The sequence below is a fragment of the Populus euphratica genome, unplaced genomic scaffold (genome assembly GCF_000495115.2).
Source record: "Populus euphratica unplaced genomic scaffold, PopEup_1.0 scaffold156.1, whole genome shotgun sequence".
Lineage (NCBI taxonomy): Eukaryota > Viridiplantae > Streptophyta > Magnoliopsida > Malpighiales > Salicaceae > Populus > Populus euphratica.
The window spans coordinates 117,543-137,966 of NW_011499931.1; the positions used below are offsets into that span (position 1 = coordinate 117,543).

Below are 20,424 nucleotides of genomic sequence, written 5' to 3' on the forward strand. Positions count from 1 at the left end.
AGAATTCATGAAACAATCCTAATAGTGCATGATACTTCGTAAACATACAGTAACCTTGTAAGCATCTTATTGATTACATTTAGCTAGACATAGTTGTTTTTTTCCCTGCCTTTTTCAGTGGATTACAGGCTTCTTATTTAATATTCTCCATACAAATTGGAGAGTATCCTACACCACCATTATTCTACAGAGAAAACTTTTTGGCACTCTTTAGCGGAGATTGATGTTATATTTGGCCTGTTTATTTGGAAAAAAGAGCCCCCAGTGTTTCTCAAGTTCAGGGTTTTTGTAATTCTCATCAAACATGGAAAATATATACGTTTCTATGGGCTTTCCAGGCCTCTTTGGGCTTCCTCTCTTCACATGTTGAACTAAGTTGTTGTTATAAATTCTTGCATTATCAACCGATGTTCCTGTCCCTCCAGCCGTTGGCCAACCACTCTCTGATACTACGATATCCAAAGAACCTCCTCCAGATTTCTCCAAAGCAGCGTAAACAGTGTCAAGAATGGCATCGAAGAGGTTTTGGTAATTCAGTGGTGGGTCAGAGACTAGTGATGATGGAGCTGTGAAAAGAGCATAATCAAGACGAATGTCTTCTGAGTTACCGGTGTAACTTAAGTATGGATACAAGTTCACCAGTAATGGAGCTTGGTTGTTCTGTAAAAAGCGAATGATCGGATCGAGAAATGGTCTGTGGTCTCCCCTGAAAGAACCTTTTGAGGGAGGGGAGGAATCATCCTCTATGACCCCATTATCAATGGCGGTTGAAACTTTGATATTTCCTAGTCCAGCTGAATAGAGTGCGTTGCGAATGTTTTTCATGGCAGGGACTAGAAACTGTGCATATGAATCGAATGGCCTAACCTCATTTCCTACCGCAATATATCGAAACCTGACGTTTCCAAAACTTCTTACATTTCTTTGCACCCATGCATTTGCGTTGGTTTGACTAGAAGCAATCCTTTGAAGATCCGAGTTTGGAAGACCCAGCATGAGCTCAATGTTGGTGCCTGCAAGGGCTCGTAGAGCATCTTGGTTTGGATCATAGAGTCGCATTCTGCGAATGCCCCTCTGTCTGTAGAGATCTATGACTTCTTGTGCTGGTGGTAAGTTACCATTCATTCCATAGCAAACACCTATCTGGGCACCTGTATAAAAAATATTGTGACTATTTAGTTAACCATAAATGTTAAGTTGATAGCTTCAGTAAAACTGTCAGATAGCATAAAATTAACATGATTATGACTATACCTGTTGTATCTAGGCTAGATAGTAGGAGCCCAAAGAGTAGCATCATGGAAATCATGGAAGGGCTTTTGCCAGCTATATTTGATCTAGCCATGCTTAAGGAATAAACTATGAATGAGAGATTGCAACTGTGTTTGCCAAACTCCCTTCCTTACCTTCCTTTTTATAGAGAAAAGGGAGCCCCACATCATCAACAGACTCCTATTAATTGATATACTCTTTAATATAAAAATATATACTCCTAGGTCGACTTGCATCTTGCTAAGAATTCTCCAATCCATAATGCCACATTCATTGAACCGTAAACTACTGTGGATGGATATTTTCTACAAATTGCAAATGCTAACTTGAACCATTAATGCACATCTGAACAGCTTTTCGACTGGGACCTTATACATAGCTTTGAAGTGTCCTGAGAACTATTAATTATACTTTTGTGGCCGTCAGTTTCCTCTAAAAACCAGACATATTAGTCGCATCCTGCACGGCCTAAATTCTTCACAACCACTACAAGTTGTTTCACATATCTGCACCATTTAAGAGCATTTCTTAGGGTAACTACTAAACGTTCAAGTTAAAATTCATGTGTACACTGACAATTTTCTTCCCTGCAAAACATGGTATTTTTTATATTTTGTATTATGATAGAGGTTGTTTTTTAAAATATTGTTTTCTTAAAAATATATCAAAATAATAATATTTTTTTATTTTTTAAATTAGCACATTAAAGTGATCTAAAAACACTAAAAAATTTAATATTAAATAGAAAATAAATTCAAATTAATTGAAAAGTGTGACTAGGCTGCACAAACAAAATATGTTAGTATAATTCTTTATGTAAGACATCACAACACTATAGATGGTGTTAAGTTTGGAAATATTCCCTCAACAGATGACGAGAAGATTACAATAAGAAAATAAGGTATTAATAAAAGCTAAAATATACTATGAGGTGTAATTTAATTTATAGAAATAAAATAACCAATAGAATTAACCTATCGATGAAATTTAGAATTTCCTATAGGAAACATCATCAATTTTTACTGTTTTAAAATTCATAACTAATTGAATTTCAAATCTTTCAATTATAATATGAATAATTTTTTATGTGGTTCAAAATACATGTAAAGACTATTTAATTATTCTTATATATTGAGATACTTAATTTCATTATATATTTCTTATTAATTATTAATGGTTGTAATTCACATATCAGACTTATCAATTAGGTGAGAATGCTACTGTTACTTTGAATTTATTAAGTTTAGGTCCTAAAAGAAAGGTGAAGTGCTACAACAATCTCTTTTCTTATTTTATTTTTTTTTTAATTTGCTAACATTTTCTTTAGGATACATATAAACACCTAGTTGAAGGAGAGATATGAGAACAATTCTTTGACCCATCCAGAACTCGATCCGGACTCGTGGTTAGAGGTAGGATCGTCTGACGGATCAGATAAAAATAAGATGTATAGTATCTCAGACACTACAACTGATGACTTGTGGACAACTCAAAGTGTTTCAATTGTTGCATACTCACAATCAGTTCCAGAACACTCAAACTTTATAGTTTGAGTTGATTTTAAACTAATGAGTTGAAACTCAAACAATCCATCTTGTTGCTAAGATAGAACAATTTAGAGTTAAGATGATCAAATTTTGTTGATTTCACATGGAGCTAAAATAATAGTACTTGTGCTTCTTTTTATTAGCCCTGCGGTCTCGACAAATACTCGTCTCCTTCTCCTCCTCCTCTTTCTTAGCAATTCTATTCTACATTAGTAATGGGACCAAGGGGTTTACTCTCTTTGTGGTCTCAGGTTCGAGTTTTTGGTTACTTATATGATAGTCACTAGAGGCTTACATGGCCGTTAACTTCAGAACCCGTGGGATTAGTCGTTGTGCGCACAAGTTGGCTCGGACACCCACGTTAATCTAAAAAAAATTGTATTCTACATTAATTGTATTTCAACTTATAATTTTTTAAATTTGTAATAAATGTTTTATTTTTATATTAATTTAATTTATTTTTGTTATTTTCTATTCCTATTTGATAGTTTTAAAAAAACATAAACCATTACTAATGGCTACCGATGGATTAAGTCTGTTATTATATTCTAGAGAGTTGAAAAGGAATTATTACAAATATCATAGTGACACTGTTTAATCACCAATGATTTTATTTTGTCAATAATATTACAAAAAAAATTATCAATAGAATTACATAGAGCTTTTTGTTGATAATATATCATATTTAAAAATACTGACAAATTAAAATGAATCATTTTTTTTTTGTTTAACATGTTTTTACTATTAATAACTTACCGACAAACCATGGATTACTAACAATAAGTTTTTCAATAAAATATTTTTATTTATGAAACAAATCGATAAAAGTTATGCCAATAGACTAAGTGTATATATACCAACAAAATATTCCATCTGATAGTCATGACAAGATAAACAAATTCTTGTATATTTTCCGCTGCTTGGCTCATTTGAAGGTCTATTCTTGCTGAGTTACCAGCGATAGAAGCATGTAAAAATACTGTGATTCTAGCCTAATCTTTACCCCAAAAAAAAAAGGTGTAGAATTCATATTATAGTTCCAAATAGGAGATTTAGTTTGTTCACATCAATTCATGTTCCATACCCCCGTATCATAGCTATCATTTCCAAACCAATTCTCCATGGCTTACATAAGGAATAAAGTCACAAATTAAAATACATTATAATAATATTTTTTATTTTTGTAATATTTTTTTAATATCATCACATTAAAACAGTATAAAAATACAAAAAAACAACTTAAAAAAAAATACATAAATTTTCATAAAACAGTAGTGTGACAGCAACATCAAACATACCCTAATTAGAGTTTGCTTGCTGGAAACTTTTTTCACTTGGATCATTTTGTGATGCCAAATGAGATGATTTCTATCCATATTAGGGATGCCAACTTGACTCGGAGGACAAAAAATTGAAGGAAAATGTCATAAACCAACAAGAGTGTGGTAGTGCTGGTTTGTTTTTATTCACAAAAAGTTTTTTTTTTCTTTTATTATTTGCTTTTTTCGGGTCCTAATGCAATCCTCTTTCTGTAATTTTAGATTAGACGTTTCATGACGCCGTGACAACATCTACCTCTTGCAGTACAAAAGAATTATCCCTTCTAAAATCCCTCAACGGTGTCGTATTGCCTCTTCCAGTTGTATATATAAATTTGTATATATAGAGTAAATCGCTAGGTGCGTTTCTTTAATATGATTAATAAAAGCGTTGCCCCACATCCATAAATTGCTAGTGATTTTTTTGTAGTAAGAACATGGCATGTGTCTCATACAGCAAGCAATTGCCTTCGAGGCATGACCAACCCTTGCATATGTTTGTATGAATTTCTCTATTTTTTAAATAAATATTATATGGTTTTACGTGTATTTATATTCTAAATGATAATATGATTTTATCAAGTTGCGATGAGCAGATGATCGAGAACGATACTGCCTTGGCAGTTTCGATCCATGCCACATTGTTGTGTGGAAAAACGATCAAAACTGTTGGCTTAGAAAAAATCTTTTAAGTCGAACAATCACTGAATTTAACCTATTGAACTCGGAAACATGGCCCATGGCGGCTAAGGTGATGTTTTTCATTTGGATAACATGGGCCATGGCGGCTAAGGTGATGTTTTTTACTTAGATGACAAGCACAGATCATGATAGACTTGGGCTGTATTTTTATTTTTTTTAGTTTTTAAAAATAAAAATAAATAAAATAATATTATTTTAAATCATTTACAAGAAAAAAAAAATTGAGTAAAAAAAAACTTTAAAAAATAATTTTTTTCTATCTCAATCTAATAGCACACTAAATAAGAGAAAGCAAATATGCTTTTTTTTGCTGGATATTAGTTTTTTTTATAAAATTAAATTTTAAAAAAGTAAATTATTTTATAATGTTTGGTGGTGTAATGAAAAATAAGTTAAAAAATACTTTTTAATATTTGGTTATGTTGTGAAAAATGAGCTGGAAAATAACTTATAAATGTTTTTATTTTTTTCAAGTTTATTAAAATAATGAGGAACAAATCTTACAAATTAAAAAATCTTATGAGAATGAAATTTAAAAATAATATATAGTTTCATAAATTATCTCAAATAAAATAAATAATAATAAAAATAATAGATATCAATTTTAAAAAATTAAAAAATTAAAAGATTAAAAAATTAAAATAATAATAGTCAACATTTCATAAATTATTTCAAATAAAATAAGTAAAAATCAAAAGAATAACAACCATATTTGATAGAAAAAATCAATTAAAAATAATAAAGAAAAAACAAATAATAATTATAAAAATAAAGATGAAAGTTAATATAAAAATTAAATTCTAAGGGATGAAATTAAAAGAAATATTCCAAACAAAATATATATAATAATTAAAATTTGAGAATCAAATTTAATATAATTAACAAATAATTTAATATTTTAAAAAAAAATTTAAGTTTCAAAAATTATTTTCTACTCAAAATGAAAAAAAAAACTTTTCTAAAAATTAAACTAAATTTTTTGTTAATTAAAACGTATTTTTTATTGATTGATTTTTTAAATAATAAATAAACATAAAAAAATTTAAAAAATAATTTTTCACGAACCACTTTCCATAAGAGATGAATTTAAGGTGTTATATTAACACAAGAAATGATTAATTAAAAGAAAAGTGTTATACATTGGCATACAGAATTGGCCGGCAACATCAATGCCAGATGCAGATTTATAGTAAAGAGAGCAAGCCTACTAATGAATCGAGAAGCATGTCTGAGAAAATTACATTCCTAACTAATAATACAGCTTTGCAATGGAAGAATGATTGATCTTAAATTAAATTGCAATCGAGTTCGTTGCAATTACTTGACTAATTATCTTAATACAGCACATGAAAGCCCGAGAGGTACAAGCATTGATGAACAAGACAGACTTTGAGGGAAAGCTAGGCTTGCGTGATCTTCCCTGAATAACTTGTCCACCTCTTATCGGAGAAATGGTTTTCCTATCGATTACCATCTGGAAAAGATCTTCTGTCAATGCACAGTTACTTTTAACACCTTCAGGTCTCACAAATAAAGTTCCAGTGCCACTGATTATTCAAATTCTTATGTGGCTAGTTTCCCAGTTTAAGCAGCTAGAAGCCGATTTGGAGCCACTTTCGTTTCAATTTTACCTGATTCCCTTGAGAAAATCATTTGTCTCTCATGGTTCCATCTTCCTCTGAAATATTTTTTCCCTTAATTTTGCAACTATTTGATCATGAACCCCTTCATTTTCCACTAAGTACTGTTCAGCTACACGTTCATTGCCAAATACCTTTCTGCCAATGACATAGCTGCTTCCTTCTTTCTTGATGAGACTGTGCTCACAAGCTAATTCTAAGACCTCAGATTCAGAGCAAAAGCCTCTCCCAAACTGTATCTCAAGTTCAGCTTTCGTCATAGCAGGAGCCAATTTATTTTTCACCACTTGTGCACACACCCCAAGACCGATTATCTGAAAAAACATAGCACTATTTAACAGAGCAAAACAGCAACAAGAACATGAAAGACACGATCAATCAGTTCAAGTAAACTAACAATAAAATATTTTATTGTTAACTAACACAAAGCTTGAGAACGAGGAAAAATCTCATAGAAGGTAAATTGGAAAGGAAAGGAAGAATGAAACTTAAAGCAGGGAACACAGATCAATCAATCAAGGTAAACAAGATAATGGACAAACATGACTGAAAGGATGGAAATTCATGCAGAATCCTAAACCATTATAAGCCAACAATATCTTATTTGTCAATCTACAAATTTATCACTTGCATACAAAGCTTAGAAACACCATCAGATTTTCAAGCAAATATCAAATAATAACCACAATTAGGTGCTTATGCAAAGAACATATCTCTGAGGAACATGAAACTGGAATTCATTCAGGTCACATGTTAGCAATGGCGCTAAAGAATATACCCTGTCCTCAGTCTTGAGCAGTCTTGTTCTGATCATTCTCAAACGCACAGCTGAATAGAATTTCAAGGCATTTCCGCCACAAGTGACCTCTTCTGCACGCCCTGATTTTAAACTTTTTCTAACCTGGATAAAGACAACAATATCGATTGGTGAATATTATTTTCCCCATAAGTTACTGTTTACAGCATCCATACAGAATATTTGAAATGTTTAAGCGGGAAGTCTAGAACTCAACCTGATTAAGAAAAATAACGAGAGTTGGTGATTGGCATAATGAATAATTGATCTTTCGTAGAGCTTGGGTCATTAATCGTGATTGTATATCTTCAAAGGTGCCTCCTACTGCAGTATCAATCTCATGTTGGGGGACAAGTGCAGCAACCTGTAAAATGAAAAGGCCTGCAACGGTATCAAGCACGATGACTGAGATAAAATAGAAAAGGACACCATAGAGATTCACAAGTGCAATTTACAAGGGATCAAAAAGCTACAACAAAAGGTTACAATAACTATTGATGACAGGGCAAGGCCATGGACACAAAGATGTGTGTGGGGGAGTTTCTGCTTGAGAATTAATTACTTACACTATCCACCACGATAACATCTACAGAACCACTTTTAGTCAGAGTATCGACTACACTGAGCAAATTTTCAGCACAATCTGGATGTGAAATAAGAAGATTTTTTGTGTTTATGCCCATTGATTCAGGAAGTGAAGGGTCCATTGCATTCTCTACATCAAGATATGCACAATATCCTGACAAAAAGCATTATATGGCTCAGATTTAAATAGCATATAATTATTTTAACCACATGGGAGCAAAAGCATCTCGAAAGGCCAAATACAAGTACAAGAACATAACAAGATCAAAATAATAATAAGTAGATAACTGATCATTAGAAACAGAAAATCTTCAAATATATCTTACTGCTGCTAGCTTCTAGTGTATAAAGATGAATTTTTTAGCACTAAGAATTTTGCTAGCTTCTGGCGTATGATGGCAAATATACACATTAATGTTTTAGTACTAAGCAGTTTAGCCTTTTTTATTTGGCCATCCTCTGTCACAACCAAGATAATGACGAAAATTATTTGCTTCTTTCTTGTCTAATTTAAGATATAGGAGATGGTGGTAACTAAATGCGCAGGATAGGATCACTTAAGCGCATACATCTATCCATCCATGTCTTAATCCCTTTCTATAATTTTAAACATCTCTCTATCCATCTATCCATGTCTTTGGATGTGGGTGTGGGTGTGTGGGTGCATTTTACATGCAGAGATAATATATATCTATCTATCTATTAATGTACTTGGTTTGGGTTTAGGTTGGGTGTATAATCATATATTACACACACAGCAACTCTAAAGTTATTTACTTGGCAAACGAGAAAAGATTCAGGAACAATGGTGTAACTGAGACTTTTTCAGCAAAAGTTTTAGAAAAGGAAGAAAAAAGGAATGTACATTGACTGTAAAATTCAAGTGATTTGGCATACTTTAGCATCAACTAATCTTTCTGACAAAACTAATAAATTCAGTGTCAAAAACAAAAAAGTTCACAGAAAATGACAAAAACACTCTACAAAAACATGAAAACCTTCATAGATCAAGTTAAAAGAATATTATGAAAAACCTACAACATGAACTAGAAACTAATATAAACCTATATCCAAGTTATCAAATGTGCATGTCCTTGCACAGTTGCAAGAAAAAAGAAGGTGGAATCCAGTGATAAAAATGCATTCCATCCTGTATAAAACCAAAATATAGAGTGGTTTTGCGGTTTGCTGAGCTGCTGGTAGCAAAAGACAAGGAAAACGGTTACTCTATGTGTTCTTAAAGAGCCTTCCTGGAAATGGAAAATGCGCACAGATCATGACAAAATACAGATGAAAGGCTAAGCCTAGTGGAACATAAGTGATGAATCTAGTGATCATTAACTAGCCAGTAACAGGGAAGAAGTGGGTGAAATGAAGAGAGAAAAAAATGACTTGATATCAGGAAAGTTATTTTTCATAACAAGGATTAATAACTGAAATTGGCAAATGAAACCTCAAGTCATCATATCAGAGTGCCAGAACCTATGAATATTTAGCGAGGATTTTATTATGCAGTGCTCCAATAAAATTAATCTAAGGTTATGTAATCTATGTAAGGGGTCAGATTCTCAAACTGCAACTAATCAATTAAAAATCTAACCTGATATCCTTGTAAGGGTTATGCATGCTAACTTTCATAAAATGCAAAACAAAAGCATGACAAATCTAGCAGCACACACCTCCAAGTTTTTGAGCTTCCTTGATAATATGAAGTGCAAGAGTTGTCTTGCCAGAAGCTTCTTGCCCGTAGATTTCAACCATTCTTCCCTGCAGAGTGCAAGGCAGATTTCTAACCAAAGTTGTCTTGAGGATTTTTCAAAATTCAAGGCTCAACTAAATTGTCTACGATCAGATCAGGTAGACATTCATTGCCAATCAATTAATATACAAATGCTAGATTTGAAGCTTCACGTTATCTTCACAACTGTAGTTGCTATCCCAACAATCACAAAGGCTCAGCATGGATAATTTAGTTCCTTAGCAATCCATCACCATGGTCCCAAAAGCAAATGACACAACCAAGGAATAGAATGAATAGACCTTAATAGCAATCCAAAGAATATAAAGTGGAACAAACATGGTAGACAAAACTTAAAACCTAATTTAAACTAACAGCCATGTTTTATAACCAAATCACCTTCGGTAATCCACCAATACCAAGTGCAAGATCAAGCTTCAACGAGCCTGTTGATATTACAGGAGCCCTTCGTGAGTTGAAAAACCGCTGCAATGACAACATAGACTCTCTACCAAATTCACCAGCTAGCTGTGTGAGAGCCAAACGAAGTGCATTATCTTTCTGTTTTGCTTCACCATCATCATGGAGTTCATCAGGTTCAAAATCTGAAATTCACCAAGCAGTAAAAAATCATTCTAAACTGACTAATCAAACCCCAAATCCCTCACTCAGCACCAATCAAATAGTATCGCACTCTTGCATACAATTCTGCAAGTGAATTTACAGAAACTTAAAATAGCAAAAAAGTGACTGATTACCTAGAGAAGAAAGACTATGATCATTACTTCCAGTAAAAGTGGTTGCATTTCTTCCATTCTGCCCAAAAAAATAATTGTCACCAACAAATAAAAAAAATATGACATTATAATAAAGTAGATAAAACAGAAACCCAATTGAAAAGGTAACAAAAACCCAGTTCAAAGAAAATCTTCAGTTGGTGAAAGAAAGCAAGAACTTAACAATTCCTTGATACTTGGCAAGATCATGAGCGTATTGTGTATAACACATAATGCTACAAGCTTAAAAATTGAAAATAGAGCTAAAGAAAAAAAATCGGAAGAGTAGGGACCTGATATAGAGAAGGGAGGAGAGAGGAAAGTCGAAATCTTGCGAAGGAATTGAAACGAAGTGATTGAATTGAAAGTAGCATTTCCCCCTTTGTTAGGGTTTTAGGTTTATCAGTCTGTTGATTTGGGGCTCTCAGATTTTAACTATTCCTTGCCAACTGTTGTTTCTGTAAATTTATTCCTTTCATTTTTTTTATTTTTTATTTTTTATTTTTTAAAGGATATGCAATTTTTCATTCCTAAAACCTTTTCAATTATATTCTGCAAAGGGTCTTCTATTTTATTTTATTTTTATTTTTATTTTCATGTAAGAGTGTTTTATCCTTTACTGCTATCATATAAGCCCAAGCTTTTAATTATTATATATATAAAAATTGGTATGAGATCGCCTCTTGTATATATATATTGGGTCTTAAATAAGTCATGTTTATTGATGAAAAAAAATAGCATATTTAGAAAGGAAAAGGAGGACCAATGGGAAATTTTATTGTTTTTTGAACTGGATTTCGTTTTTGAACAACGTATTCATTAATAATTGTAAGCTTCGGTTCTTCAATTGGTTCCTCTGAACCGGAGCAAATAACTTGTTCACTGGGAGGTCATGTTTTGTACATCCTTGAAGACATTTAATTGTTAGATCTATTGATCGATGCCAATAGCATTTATTATAACAAAAATTAAATAGAATGGAAAGTGGATTAAAAGATATTTTATGATGAATTACAATAATAGTTTTTTTTTTATTTTTTATTTTTTATAAGTAAATAAATCCTTGTTTTTTACTTTTTTAAATCAGGTTTTTTTAATTTTCAAGTATAAACAAATAATATTTTTAACTTTAAAAAAAACAAAAATGAAGCTTTGTCTTTATAGATATTTTTATATTTTTATATCGATATTTTATATTATTAAAAGGATTGTGGGAGTATTTTAGTAGTATTTTTATGTTGTATTTTATATTTTTTTAATTAAAAAACTGCTATAATATATTTTACATATCCTAGTGAGTGATTGGAACCCGAGCCATTAGACAAGATTGTAAAACACTTTTTAGTGATTAAATTTATCCATCCATCGTATCACTAGATATGTAGTTATTCATTATATTACTAGATATATAGTTATACTTTCTTTTATATAAAGCGATGTATACAGGTATATCATGATTAGATTATCATTGATGTTCAATTACTTGAGTTTTTTTTTGTTTTTTTTTTTTTCTCTCGTGACAATTATAATACACTATTGTCCTTTCTTTGTTGTTGTTTGTTAGGGTCTAGCATGAGTTATCATATCCAAGAATCTAGCAACCATATGTGATTTCAAACCCGTGTGCTTAGGTCTATATTTATGTCTGATCCAAGTTTAGTCAGGTTTGACAGTATGTCAAACTCATGTTATTTAAGTCTAGCAAATATACCTTCTTAATGGTGTGGACGACACCGATTAACTAAAAAAAAAAAACCCAAAGAAACTTCTCACTAAAAGATAAAATGAGAAATTAAAAGTGAAAACTATTATTATAATTTATAGTGAAAAATCTCTTGATTTATAGTGATTTTACCACACTATTTAGCTTTTATTTTAATAACTTTGTTATAAAATTGGTACTTATGCTCTAGTAAATAAAGATAACATAAATATCTTCTTTTTTAGTGAAAAATCTCTTAATTTATAGTGATTTTACCACACTATTTAGCTTTTGTTTTAATAACTTTGTTATAAAATTAGTATTTATGCTCTAGTAAATAAAGATAACATAAATATCTTCTCTTTTAGTGAAATACAAACCGATTAAGAAAAATTAAGGATATGTTTGATATTATTTTAATTTAATGTTTTTTCAATTTAATAATATCTTTCTTTTCTTTTGCTTTTTTTTTTGTTTTTTTTTTATTTTTTTTAACAAAAGAGTTGTTTGAATTGTTAGGTTTTTTTTTTCTTTAAGAAAATGAACATAGTGTCATCGTATATTCAAATAGGAAGAACAAACATTCTTAAGAAAGCTTATATTTTATTTTATCTCTACTCAATCCTTAATTGTATTGATTTTAACCAACGACAATTTAAATCTAATCTCTACTTGATTTCAAACATCCAGTCTTCACATCTCTTTGTTGTTCCAAACCAATCCAAATCTAGTTCCAACCGGACTCTTGATGCTTGAAACTTTTTCTTGCTTGATTCCTAATGTGTGCAAGACTCAATCCTAGTTGATCTACTGTGTATTATATCCAATCTCTAAACTTGTTCGATATTGTAATGATTATTATTTTTTAAAATATTTTTATCTAAAAATACAATAAAATAATAATTTTAAAAATGTTTTTGTAACAAAAAAAACAAATGAGCTCTTAGCCAGGTCTTCAACACCTTAAATTTGGTCTAGGCCCGACGTAAAACTTAGTTGACCCATCCTAGGAGCCCTCAACTCATCCTAGGGGCCCTCACCTTGCCTTTGAATCCTAGCTGACTCTCGGATGTTTGGGACTTGATTTACCCAAATTCAAGATACACAAGACTCGGTCCTAGCCATCCATCATGTCTTTGATTTAGTCTCAGCCTGAACTTTACGTCTTGGATCGAGTCTCGGCCTGACACTCACATATCCTAAATATAGTCATAGCTCCCACTTAAGGGCTTCAGACCTAGTCCCTGACTTAATTTTTTTATTTTTAAAATATTTTTTAAAAACAAATTAATTTTTTTTATTTTTTTCTTAAAATAATTTTTTAAAAATAAAATAATTTTTTTAATATATTTTAAAATAATGTTTTTTTTAAATAACTATAATTATACAATCAAAACCCTTGATTGCTCTGGTCACGACTTGACCTCAAGAGCCCCGTATATAGCCCTGACCCAACCCTACCTTTCCTAACTTGATCTCGGTCTTGGGATGACTTAATTATAAAAGACAAGTTCCAATGAACGTAAATTATTTATTTAGTCCCTATATTTTTTACAAAGTAATTAGTTAGTTCTTCTATTTGAAAAGTAATGTATCGTATTCCTATGTTTTTATATCCGTTAATGAAGTGTTGAGCCGTCACCAATTTAGTTTTTTTTCCCCCCTCAAAATATTCAAAACAATATTTTTAATAAATTGATAGTTATACAAAGTCAACTTAAAGGATCTAAACAGTACCAGTAAATATTTAAGTTTAAATTAAAAAAAACTATGTTTCATGAAAAAAATCTCAAATTTACTTATTTTTAGAGGAAAAAGAAGACATCTAATAAAAATTTAGCTAAGAACCTCCTGTATATATTTCATTGTACATAAGAAAAATGTTTTGGATTTGGAAATAAGTTCATCTTGACTAAGAAACATAAACCGTAGTACTTATGTTTTCTTGGAGTCCATAATGATATGAACTCACAAAGCCACAAGTTTATTTTATTGAATCATTCGACTACTTAATTAATTGATCAAGAACTAGGCGATTGCAATGATTTCCTCTTATAAACTAACTAGCAGCAACAACTTTCCTTTAAAGAAAACTGCAGTTTATGTTTCGATGTATTTGATTGTGAAAATTACAGAATTAATTGAAGTCCTTTCTATTAAAAACTCTCTTTTTTTAAAAAAAAATCATATTTTCATATAATGAAAATGTTTAACTATATATTATGAAAGAGATTTATTTCCTTCCTCTGCACTTGAGTTTGAATTTTATTATGCACGTCTGTCACCCTCGCGATGTCTTACATGCTCATTGGGTTTGCAGAATATTCAGTGGATCGTGAGATTAATCATGATACACGCAAGCTAACTCGAACACGCACGTAAATAAAAAAATAAAATAATTTAACTACAATTTCAAGCCCCCAACTCTTCGTCATTCCCATATTTTTTCTAAACATGCTGCCACAAAAAGGTATCACCCATTACTAGTTTATTGGTAGTAATGCCTTAGGAGTTAGACTAAAAAACTTTTAATGTAAAAGAATATTTAAAACCTCTTTGATTTAGTTTAGTAAGTGAATCTTACAATCTTAAAATTTGATTTTTTATTTAGTTTAAGATTTAAATTTAACTATATAAAAATTATTTTTAATATAAATTAGCTAATTTAATAAGTTTAAAAATAACTTAAATGACTGATAAAAATATAATATAATTTTAAAAAATTTAAAATATTATTTTTTTAATATTAAAACAATAATATATTAAATTTACATATATCATACAATTTAACTGATTAACTTCATAACAAGATGGAGTTGTCATTGGGGTTCGTGATGTAATTGATGATGGTCTCCGCGCTATTCCTGATAATTGGTTTGCATCTTCCCATTCTAGACTTGATCTGATGATGCTGGCCAATCCATGAGCACCATGCAGTGAACTACCAAGAACTAATTAAATGTAGTTAAATTATTAGATATAATCAGACATGTTAGATGTTATTAGATCAATGTAATTTTTCATTAGTGTGTTTTTTCAATCTTGAGTTTATATTTTATTTTACTTTTACATGTATAATTCGTCTAGGCTTATACTTGCACTAAATGATTATCAACTCTTAAATTATACCTTACATAATCACCGAAAGTGGTTGTTTCAATTATGAAACTAGGCATCTACAATTAAAGGATTTAAAGTAGGGTTCATACTATAAGATTAAAAAAGAAAACATGTAATCATAAAAATAAAAAAAGAGTATAATTCAATTGGTTAAATTCTCAATTTATTTTTTAAATATTATCATTTTAAATATTATAAATTTTATGATTACTATAAACTTGTTTAATTATTAATTTTAGAATTTTAAAGAAATATATCTAAATTGATTGGAATATTTATAATTATAAAAAATAAAAATAAAAATAAAAAGATGGTCGAACCACTGTGAAATTTATGTCGAACATAGTGGAGAGGTTCATCCTTTGCTTGGTGATAGGACCCACAAATGCCATGTGAAAAACTGGGTATTAACATAAAGGGTACGTAGAGACATAGTTATCAGAACTGAGATATAATTTGTTAAATAAATGCATAAAGTCAATAGATTTATTTTTAACCAACGCCATTTTATTTTGTAAAACAAAACTAAAACATCATTTTAGACAAAAACTTTTTGAAAAATTACGAAACAACATTATTTTAGACAAATATATATAAAAAAGGGAACAAATTCCTTGAAGTTGATCTAGCTAGGTTTCACCAAAATTTAGTATGATTAGCTAGATCATGAATTATCTTGTTAAATTACCTAAATTTAATCAAATCAATATCCATTCAAAAGAAACTATACCAAAGCTAGATTACATATCAGCATAGGAGGTTATCGCCTTCATGTAGCCCAATATGCTTTCAGCGTAAAAAAAATCCAAGCATTCATTTTAATTTGGCTGGCCAATTTCCGAAGAAAAAAGACTTGTATAATATTTTTAGAATCTTTAAAGTTTTTCGTATTATTTCTTTTCCTCAATTATCAACTAAATATTAATATTATTATTCTTTTTTATTCAAAATTATATCGCCCAAAAGAGCAACTAAACAAAATCAAATAGCAAAATTCAACAACGAAACCGGCACAGATAGGTAGATAGAGAATATCTAGGAAGGCTAGACAACTCTTTCTAAGAAACTTGGTAAAATAACCCTATAACTTTGGAACAAGGGGTGCATCCTCACAAAGAAGGTCGCAGCAACCAGGCCCGAGCGATTATTTATCAAAAATAGAGGTCTCTGCAAAATTATAAGACCATGTATGGGGGCTGACGCCGGCATGATGTTGGGGGATAAGTTTTATTATCGAGAGAAAAACAGCTCGGATCACCGACTAAGGTCTTAAATAACCGCTAAGTGATAAAAAAAAATAAGGGTGCAGATACAGAAGGTTTGTCTAAATGCAGCTATTCTTGAAAAAGTGTGTAATAGATCTACAAATTACTAAAGTTCTGTAGGAGTAAATAATCAAATGGTTAAAGCAATGAAGAGCTTCTTGCTAAATTTTATTGTTAAAGGTAAAGAAATGATAGCTCGGAAAAAATGATAGAAATACATAGGCACAGAGAAACGACAAATTACCTGGACTACCTTAATAGAAGAGCATCTATTATTATATTAAATCTAGTAAAAAAAACAACTAAAGAAATGGACAGCAAAATCTGTCCTCTCATTGACCACAACATTTGAGAAAAATATGAAAAAACGCAATCAAATTACTACCTGAAACACGGATTAACGCATTGCCCTCTTATTCCGTTTATGGATGATAAAATTACACTGATAATCAGTACATTCAAGGGCCAAACCATTGCAAGGCTCACCACAAGCATGGCACGCAGGGTAATCGTCTGTTTTTTCAACCAAAGCGAGAGGATGAGGGTGGATGTCGTATGTGTAACTGCCCCCTAGCTTGATAAATGGATTTTTCCCAAGAACGCATTCTCGATGAGCATCAAAGTCACATTCTTCACAACGGTAGAACCAGAGCTTTGGGTCTCTTTCTTTTTCACAAATTTGACAGACATATTGGTAGTCGTTTGGATCAACATAGGTGAGGAAGAGAGGATGTTCATCATACCTGTGTCTCGCTTTATCGGGCAGAGTAGCACATTTAAAATCCAGGTTGAAGTCACAAACAACGCACCTAAATGTTTGAGACTCTCCACTAATACCACAGCCACTGCAATGACGATTCTCGCTCTCCACGGCAAGATAAAGGGGATGCTCATGACCACCATGTTCAATGGAATCTTTTGTTGATTTGAAGCATCGCACGTCGAGGAAGCTATGGCATCTATCGCAGTTGTAGCTGAATCCATGACAATATTGCTCACAAATAGCACACTGGAATGGATCTTCCTCCCATGTGTTCAAGATGAGTGTCAGAGGGTGTCTGTCATACTGCCAATATTTTTTCCTAGGCAATCCTATGCAGGCTTTGTCTAGAAAGAAATTACACTCAGTGCAACTATAAAATGGAGTAAAAATTGGTAACATGCACCCGTCACACTTTGGATCATTATTAAACTCGTCAATGAGGATTAGGTTATGTTGATGACTGAAATGTTTGATCTCTGCAATTATTCTTTCGTCTCCATGCTTGATCTCACGGACAATATCAAAGCTAGATTCCTTGAATTCATCATTCATAGTTATACTTCTTTCATCTCCATCGTTCTCTGTATTAGATAGACGATATTGTATACCACAATTCACATGTGCAACAAAGTCGCAATCTTGGCAATAATAAACTCCATAATTTGTGTCAACTCCATCACGACAAATTCCACAGTACTTGTTTCTAGAGTTACATTGTTGAAGCTGATAGGTGTGGATTATTCGAGGATGCTGGTGCATACGCAATTTAATGGAGCGAGGAAACGAAATGCAAGTTTTGTGGACTATGAGCTGACACATGGTGCACACGAAAGGGGAGTCATCTCCATCAGTGCCACAGGCATTGCATGTGAAAGAGACGATCTTCAACGGAAGCGACTTTGGTAGACAAATAAATTGATGTTCCTGACCTTCAACTTCCAAAAGGCACTGTGGAAGAGCACATTTGATATCAAGGTAAAAATTACAGAAAGAACAACGGTAAACAAAACTCTTGCAGGTTTTGTTGCACAAATCACACATCCATTTCCAGGTATGATGAGCTGGTGGTTTTGCTGATAGATGAAGAGGGTGTTGAGGGTGCAAGCACCGCTTGATCTCCTGGGGTAGCTCAGTACACTTTTTGTGAAGAAAGAAGTTGCAAGAAGTGCATCGATAGCTAGGACCCGATATTGGTTCATCGCACCCAGAGCACATAACTCCTTCAACATGAAATTCTTGCTCTTCATTCGAAATCAATGAATGATCTATGTGGGCAAATTGATGTGCCTGACCATCAACTTCAAAAAAACACTGTTGAAAAGCACATTTGATATGAAGATCAAATTTGCAGACAGAACAATGGTAAACGAAACTCTCGCAAGTTTTTTTGCACAAATCACAAATGCATCCCCAGATATAATGTGACGGTGGCTTTGCCAATAGATGAAGAGGGTGTTTAAAATGAATGTGCCGCTTGATCTCACGGGGCAGCTCGGCACATTTCTTATGAAGAAAGAAGTAGCAGGAGGTGCAACTGTAGCAAGGGCCCCAGATTGGTTCGTCGCATCCAGAGCAAATAACTAGTTCACCACAATATTCTAGCTCTTGATTAATCAAGATCAATGGATGAACTGGGTGGCTAAAATGTTCAACCTCCATTTAACTCTATCTTAGAGCAGGTACAGAGGAGACTTGAGAGTTAGGTAGACCAAATTCAGTTCAATAAAGGTAAAGTCGCTGAATATGGCTTGAAATTGGAAAAGCCAATAAAAGTTTAGTCCTACTAGTATTCAATTGCTCACCATTTTTACCAGCAACTTCAACAAAGGCATCGATCAACTGCTGAAGATCCATTTTTCTTACTTCTTGCTATCATCCAAAGGCTATCTGAAAGAGAGTCAAAAACAACATTCATTCAAAAGACTCAAAACTCAAAGAATCCCAGAGGGGAAGGAGGCGTGGTCTGTCACAAAATAGAAGAAGGTAGGAATGGGTAGATGATTAATCGATGCACGAGGAAATCCATAGGTGCCTCTATTTGTGGTGAGGAGAGTGAGTATCAGTGGAGGAGAAAGGCAGTTTATTCGTACCATTTTGGACTTTTCCTTTTAGATAAAACTTAACAAAAATAAAATAAAAATCAACGTTGTCGACATGTTGTTCGATATCATTAATTTTTTTTAGTTATATAATAATATAAATAGATATTCATAAGATTAAAATTACGTAAAAAAAATATGATTTCAGCCCATATCCTCCTTTTCTTATTATTGTATTTTTTTTTTCATAAAAACATATTTTTTTTTATTAGTGGTGTGGTTAATTGAACAAAAACTAAAGGTAATTGAAATAAATATACAGAAAATTGTAATGATTTGAAATATAGAGGAAAAAATATATCTTTTAAATCAAAATTTCATTCCTTTATTCATCTGTTTTTTCTTTTATAAAAAATATATCTTTTTTATTATAAATATTTTGTTAAATAAAAAATTACCATAATCTTAAAATCAAGTTTTAATAAAAAAAATCATGAATTTATAATTTTGGTGCGAATGTATAACGAAATATAAGAATAATAAAATTTACAAAATATCATATAAAAAATCAAAATAAAAAAAATAAATATTTTATTTGTATTTAATATTCATGAGTAAATATTTTTTGAAATTATACATATTAGATTCATATGTATTTGTTCAAAAATAAATTATTAAAAAATAATATTATTATTTTAAAATATTGGTATAATCAAATAATTATTTAAATATTACTTAAATAAATGTATTTAAAATAATATTATCATCCGCAACTTTCTATAGTCAACAGAAGTTGCACCAATGATTAAAAAACCGAAGTTCAATTTCAACCATCTTTTACTAAAAAAGAATAAATGTATTTAAAATAATATTATCATCTGCAACTTTCTGTAGTCAACGGAAGTTGCACCAATGATTAAAAAACCAAAGTTCAATTTCAACCACCTTTTACTAAAAAAAACATAAAAGCAACACTTGAACATTGAAAACCTTGATTAACCATAAAATACATTTTAATAAACTTAAAAACTCAAAATCAAATTAACTTAAAAAACTTGTTGAAATCCAATCTATATTTTTATGCACCATGCATTAAATTTAAAAATCATTTCTATTGAATTGTGTTTTTAAAAATAAAAACATAGAAACAATATATATAT

General features: G+C 31.2%; 3 protein-coding genes across 7 annotated transcripts; all 3 read right to left on the reverse strand.

The window, feature by feature from the left end:
* On the reverse strand, positions 1-1,396 carry LOC105136011 (glucan endo-1,3-beta-glucosidase, basic isoform-like). The gene is made up of 2 exons (XM_011041148.1): positions 1,255-1,396; positions 1-1,151 (listed from the first exon to the last, which is right to left on the reverse strand). The coding sequence occupies exons 1-2, from the start codon at positions 1,343-1,345 to the stop codon at positions 211-213; spliced, it is 1,032 nt and encodes a 343-aa protein (XP_011039450.1). The 5' UTR covers positions 1,346-1,396; the 3' UTR covers positions 1-210.
* A 4,534-nt stretch (positions 1,397-5,930) lies between these two features.
* LOC105136012 (DNA repair protein recA homolog 2, mitochondrial-like) lies at positions 5,931-10,857 on the reverse strand. 4 transcript variants are annotated; one of them, XM_011041152.1, is made up of 8 exons: positions 10,669-10,856; positions 10,358-10,415; positions 9,999-10,210; positions 9,541-9,628; positions 7,843-8,015; positions 7,494-7,640; positions 7,265-7,381; positions 5,931-6,794 (listed from the first exon to the last, which is right to left on the reverse strand). In XM_011041152.1, the coding sequence occupies exons 1-8, from the start codon at positions 10,747-10,749 to the stop codon at positions 6,501-6,503; spliced, it is 1,170 nt and encodes a 389-aa protein (XP_011039454.1). In that variant the 5' UTR covers positions 10,750-10,856; the 3' UTR covers positions 5,931-6,500. The 4 variants fall into 4 exon arrangements, with proteins under 4 accessions (XP_011039454.1, XP_011039453.1, XP_011039451.1 ...); XM_011041151.1 differs by having other exon boundaries at positions 7,259-7,381; positions 9,999-10,204; positions 10,669-10,855; XM_011041149.1 differs by having other exon boundaries at positions 7,259-7,381; positions 10,669-10,855.
* A 5,983-nt stretch (positions 10,858-16,840) lies between these two features.
* Positions 16,841-19,292, reverse strand: LOC105136013 (uncharacterized). 2 transcript variants are annotated; one of them, XM_011041154.1, is made up of 2 exons: positions 18,970-19,292; positions 16,841-18,937 (listed from the first exon to the last, which is right to left on the reverse strand). In XM_011041154.1, the coding sequence occupies exon 2, from the start codon at positions 18,882-18,884 to the stop codon at positions 16,860-16,862; it is 2,025 nt and encodes a 674-aa protein (XP_011039456.1). In that variant the 5' UTR covers positions 18,885-18,937; positions 18,970-19,292; the 3' UTR covers positions 16,841-16,859. The 2 variants fall into 2 exon arrangements, with proteins under 2 accessions (XP_011039456.1, XP_011039457.1); XM_011041155.1 differs by having other exon boundaries at positions 16,841-17,579; positions 17,655-19,292.
* Positions 19,293-20,424: the final 1,132 nt, after the last annotated feature.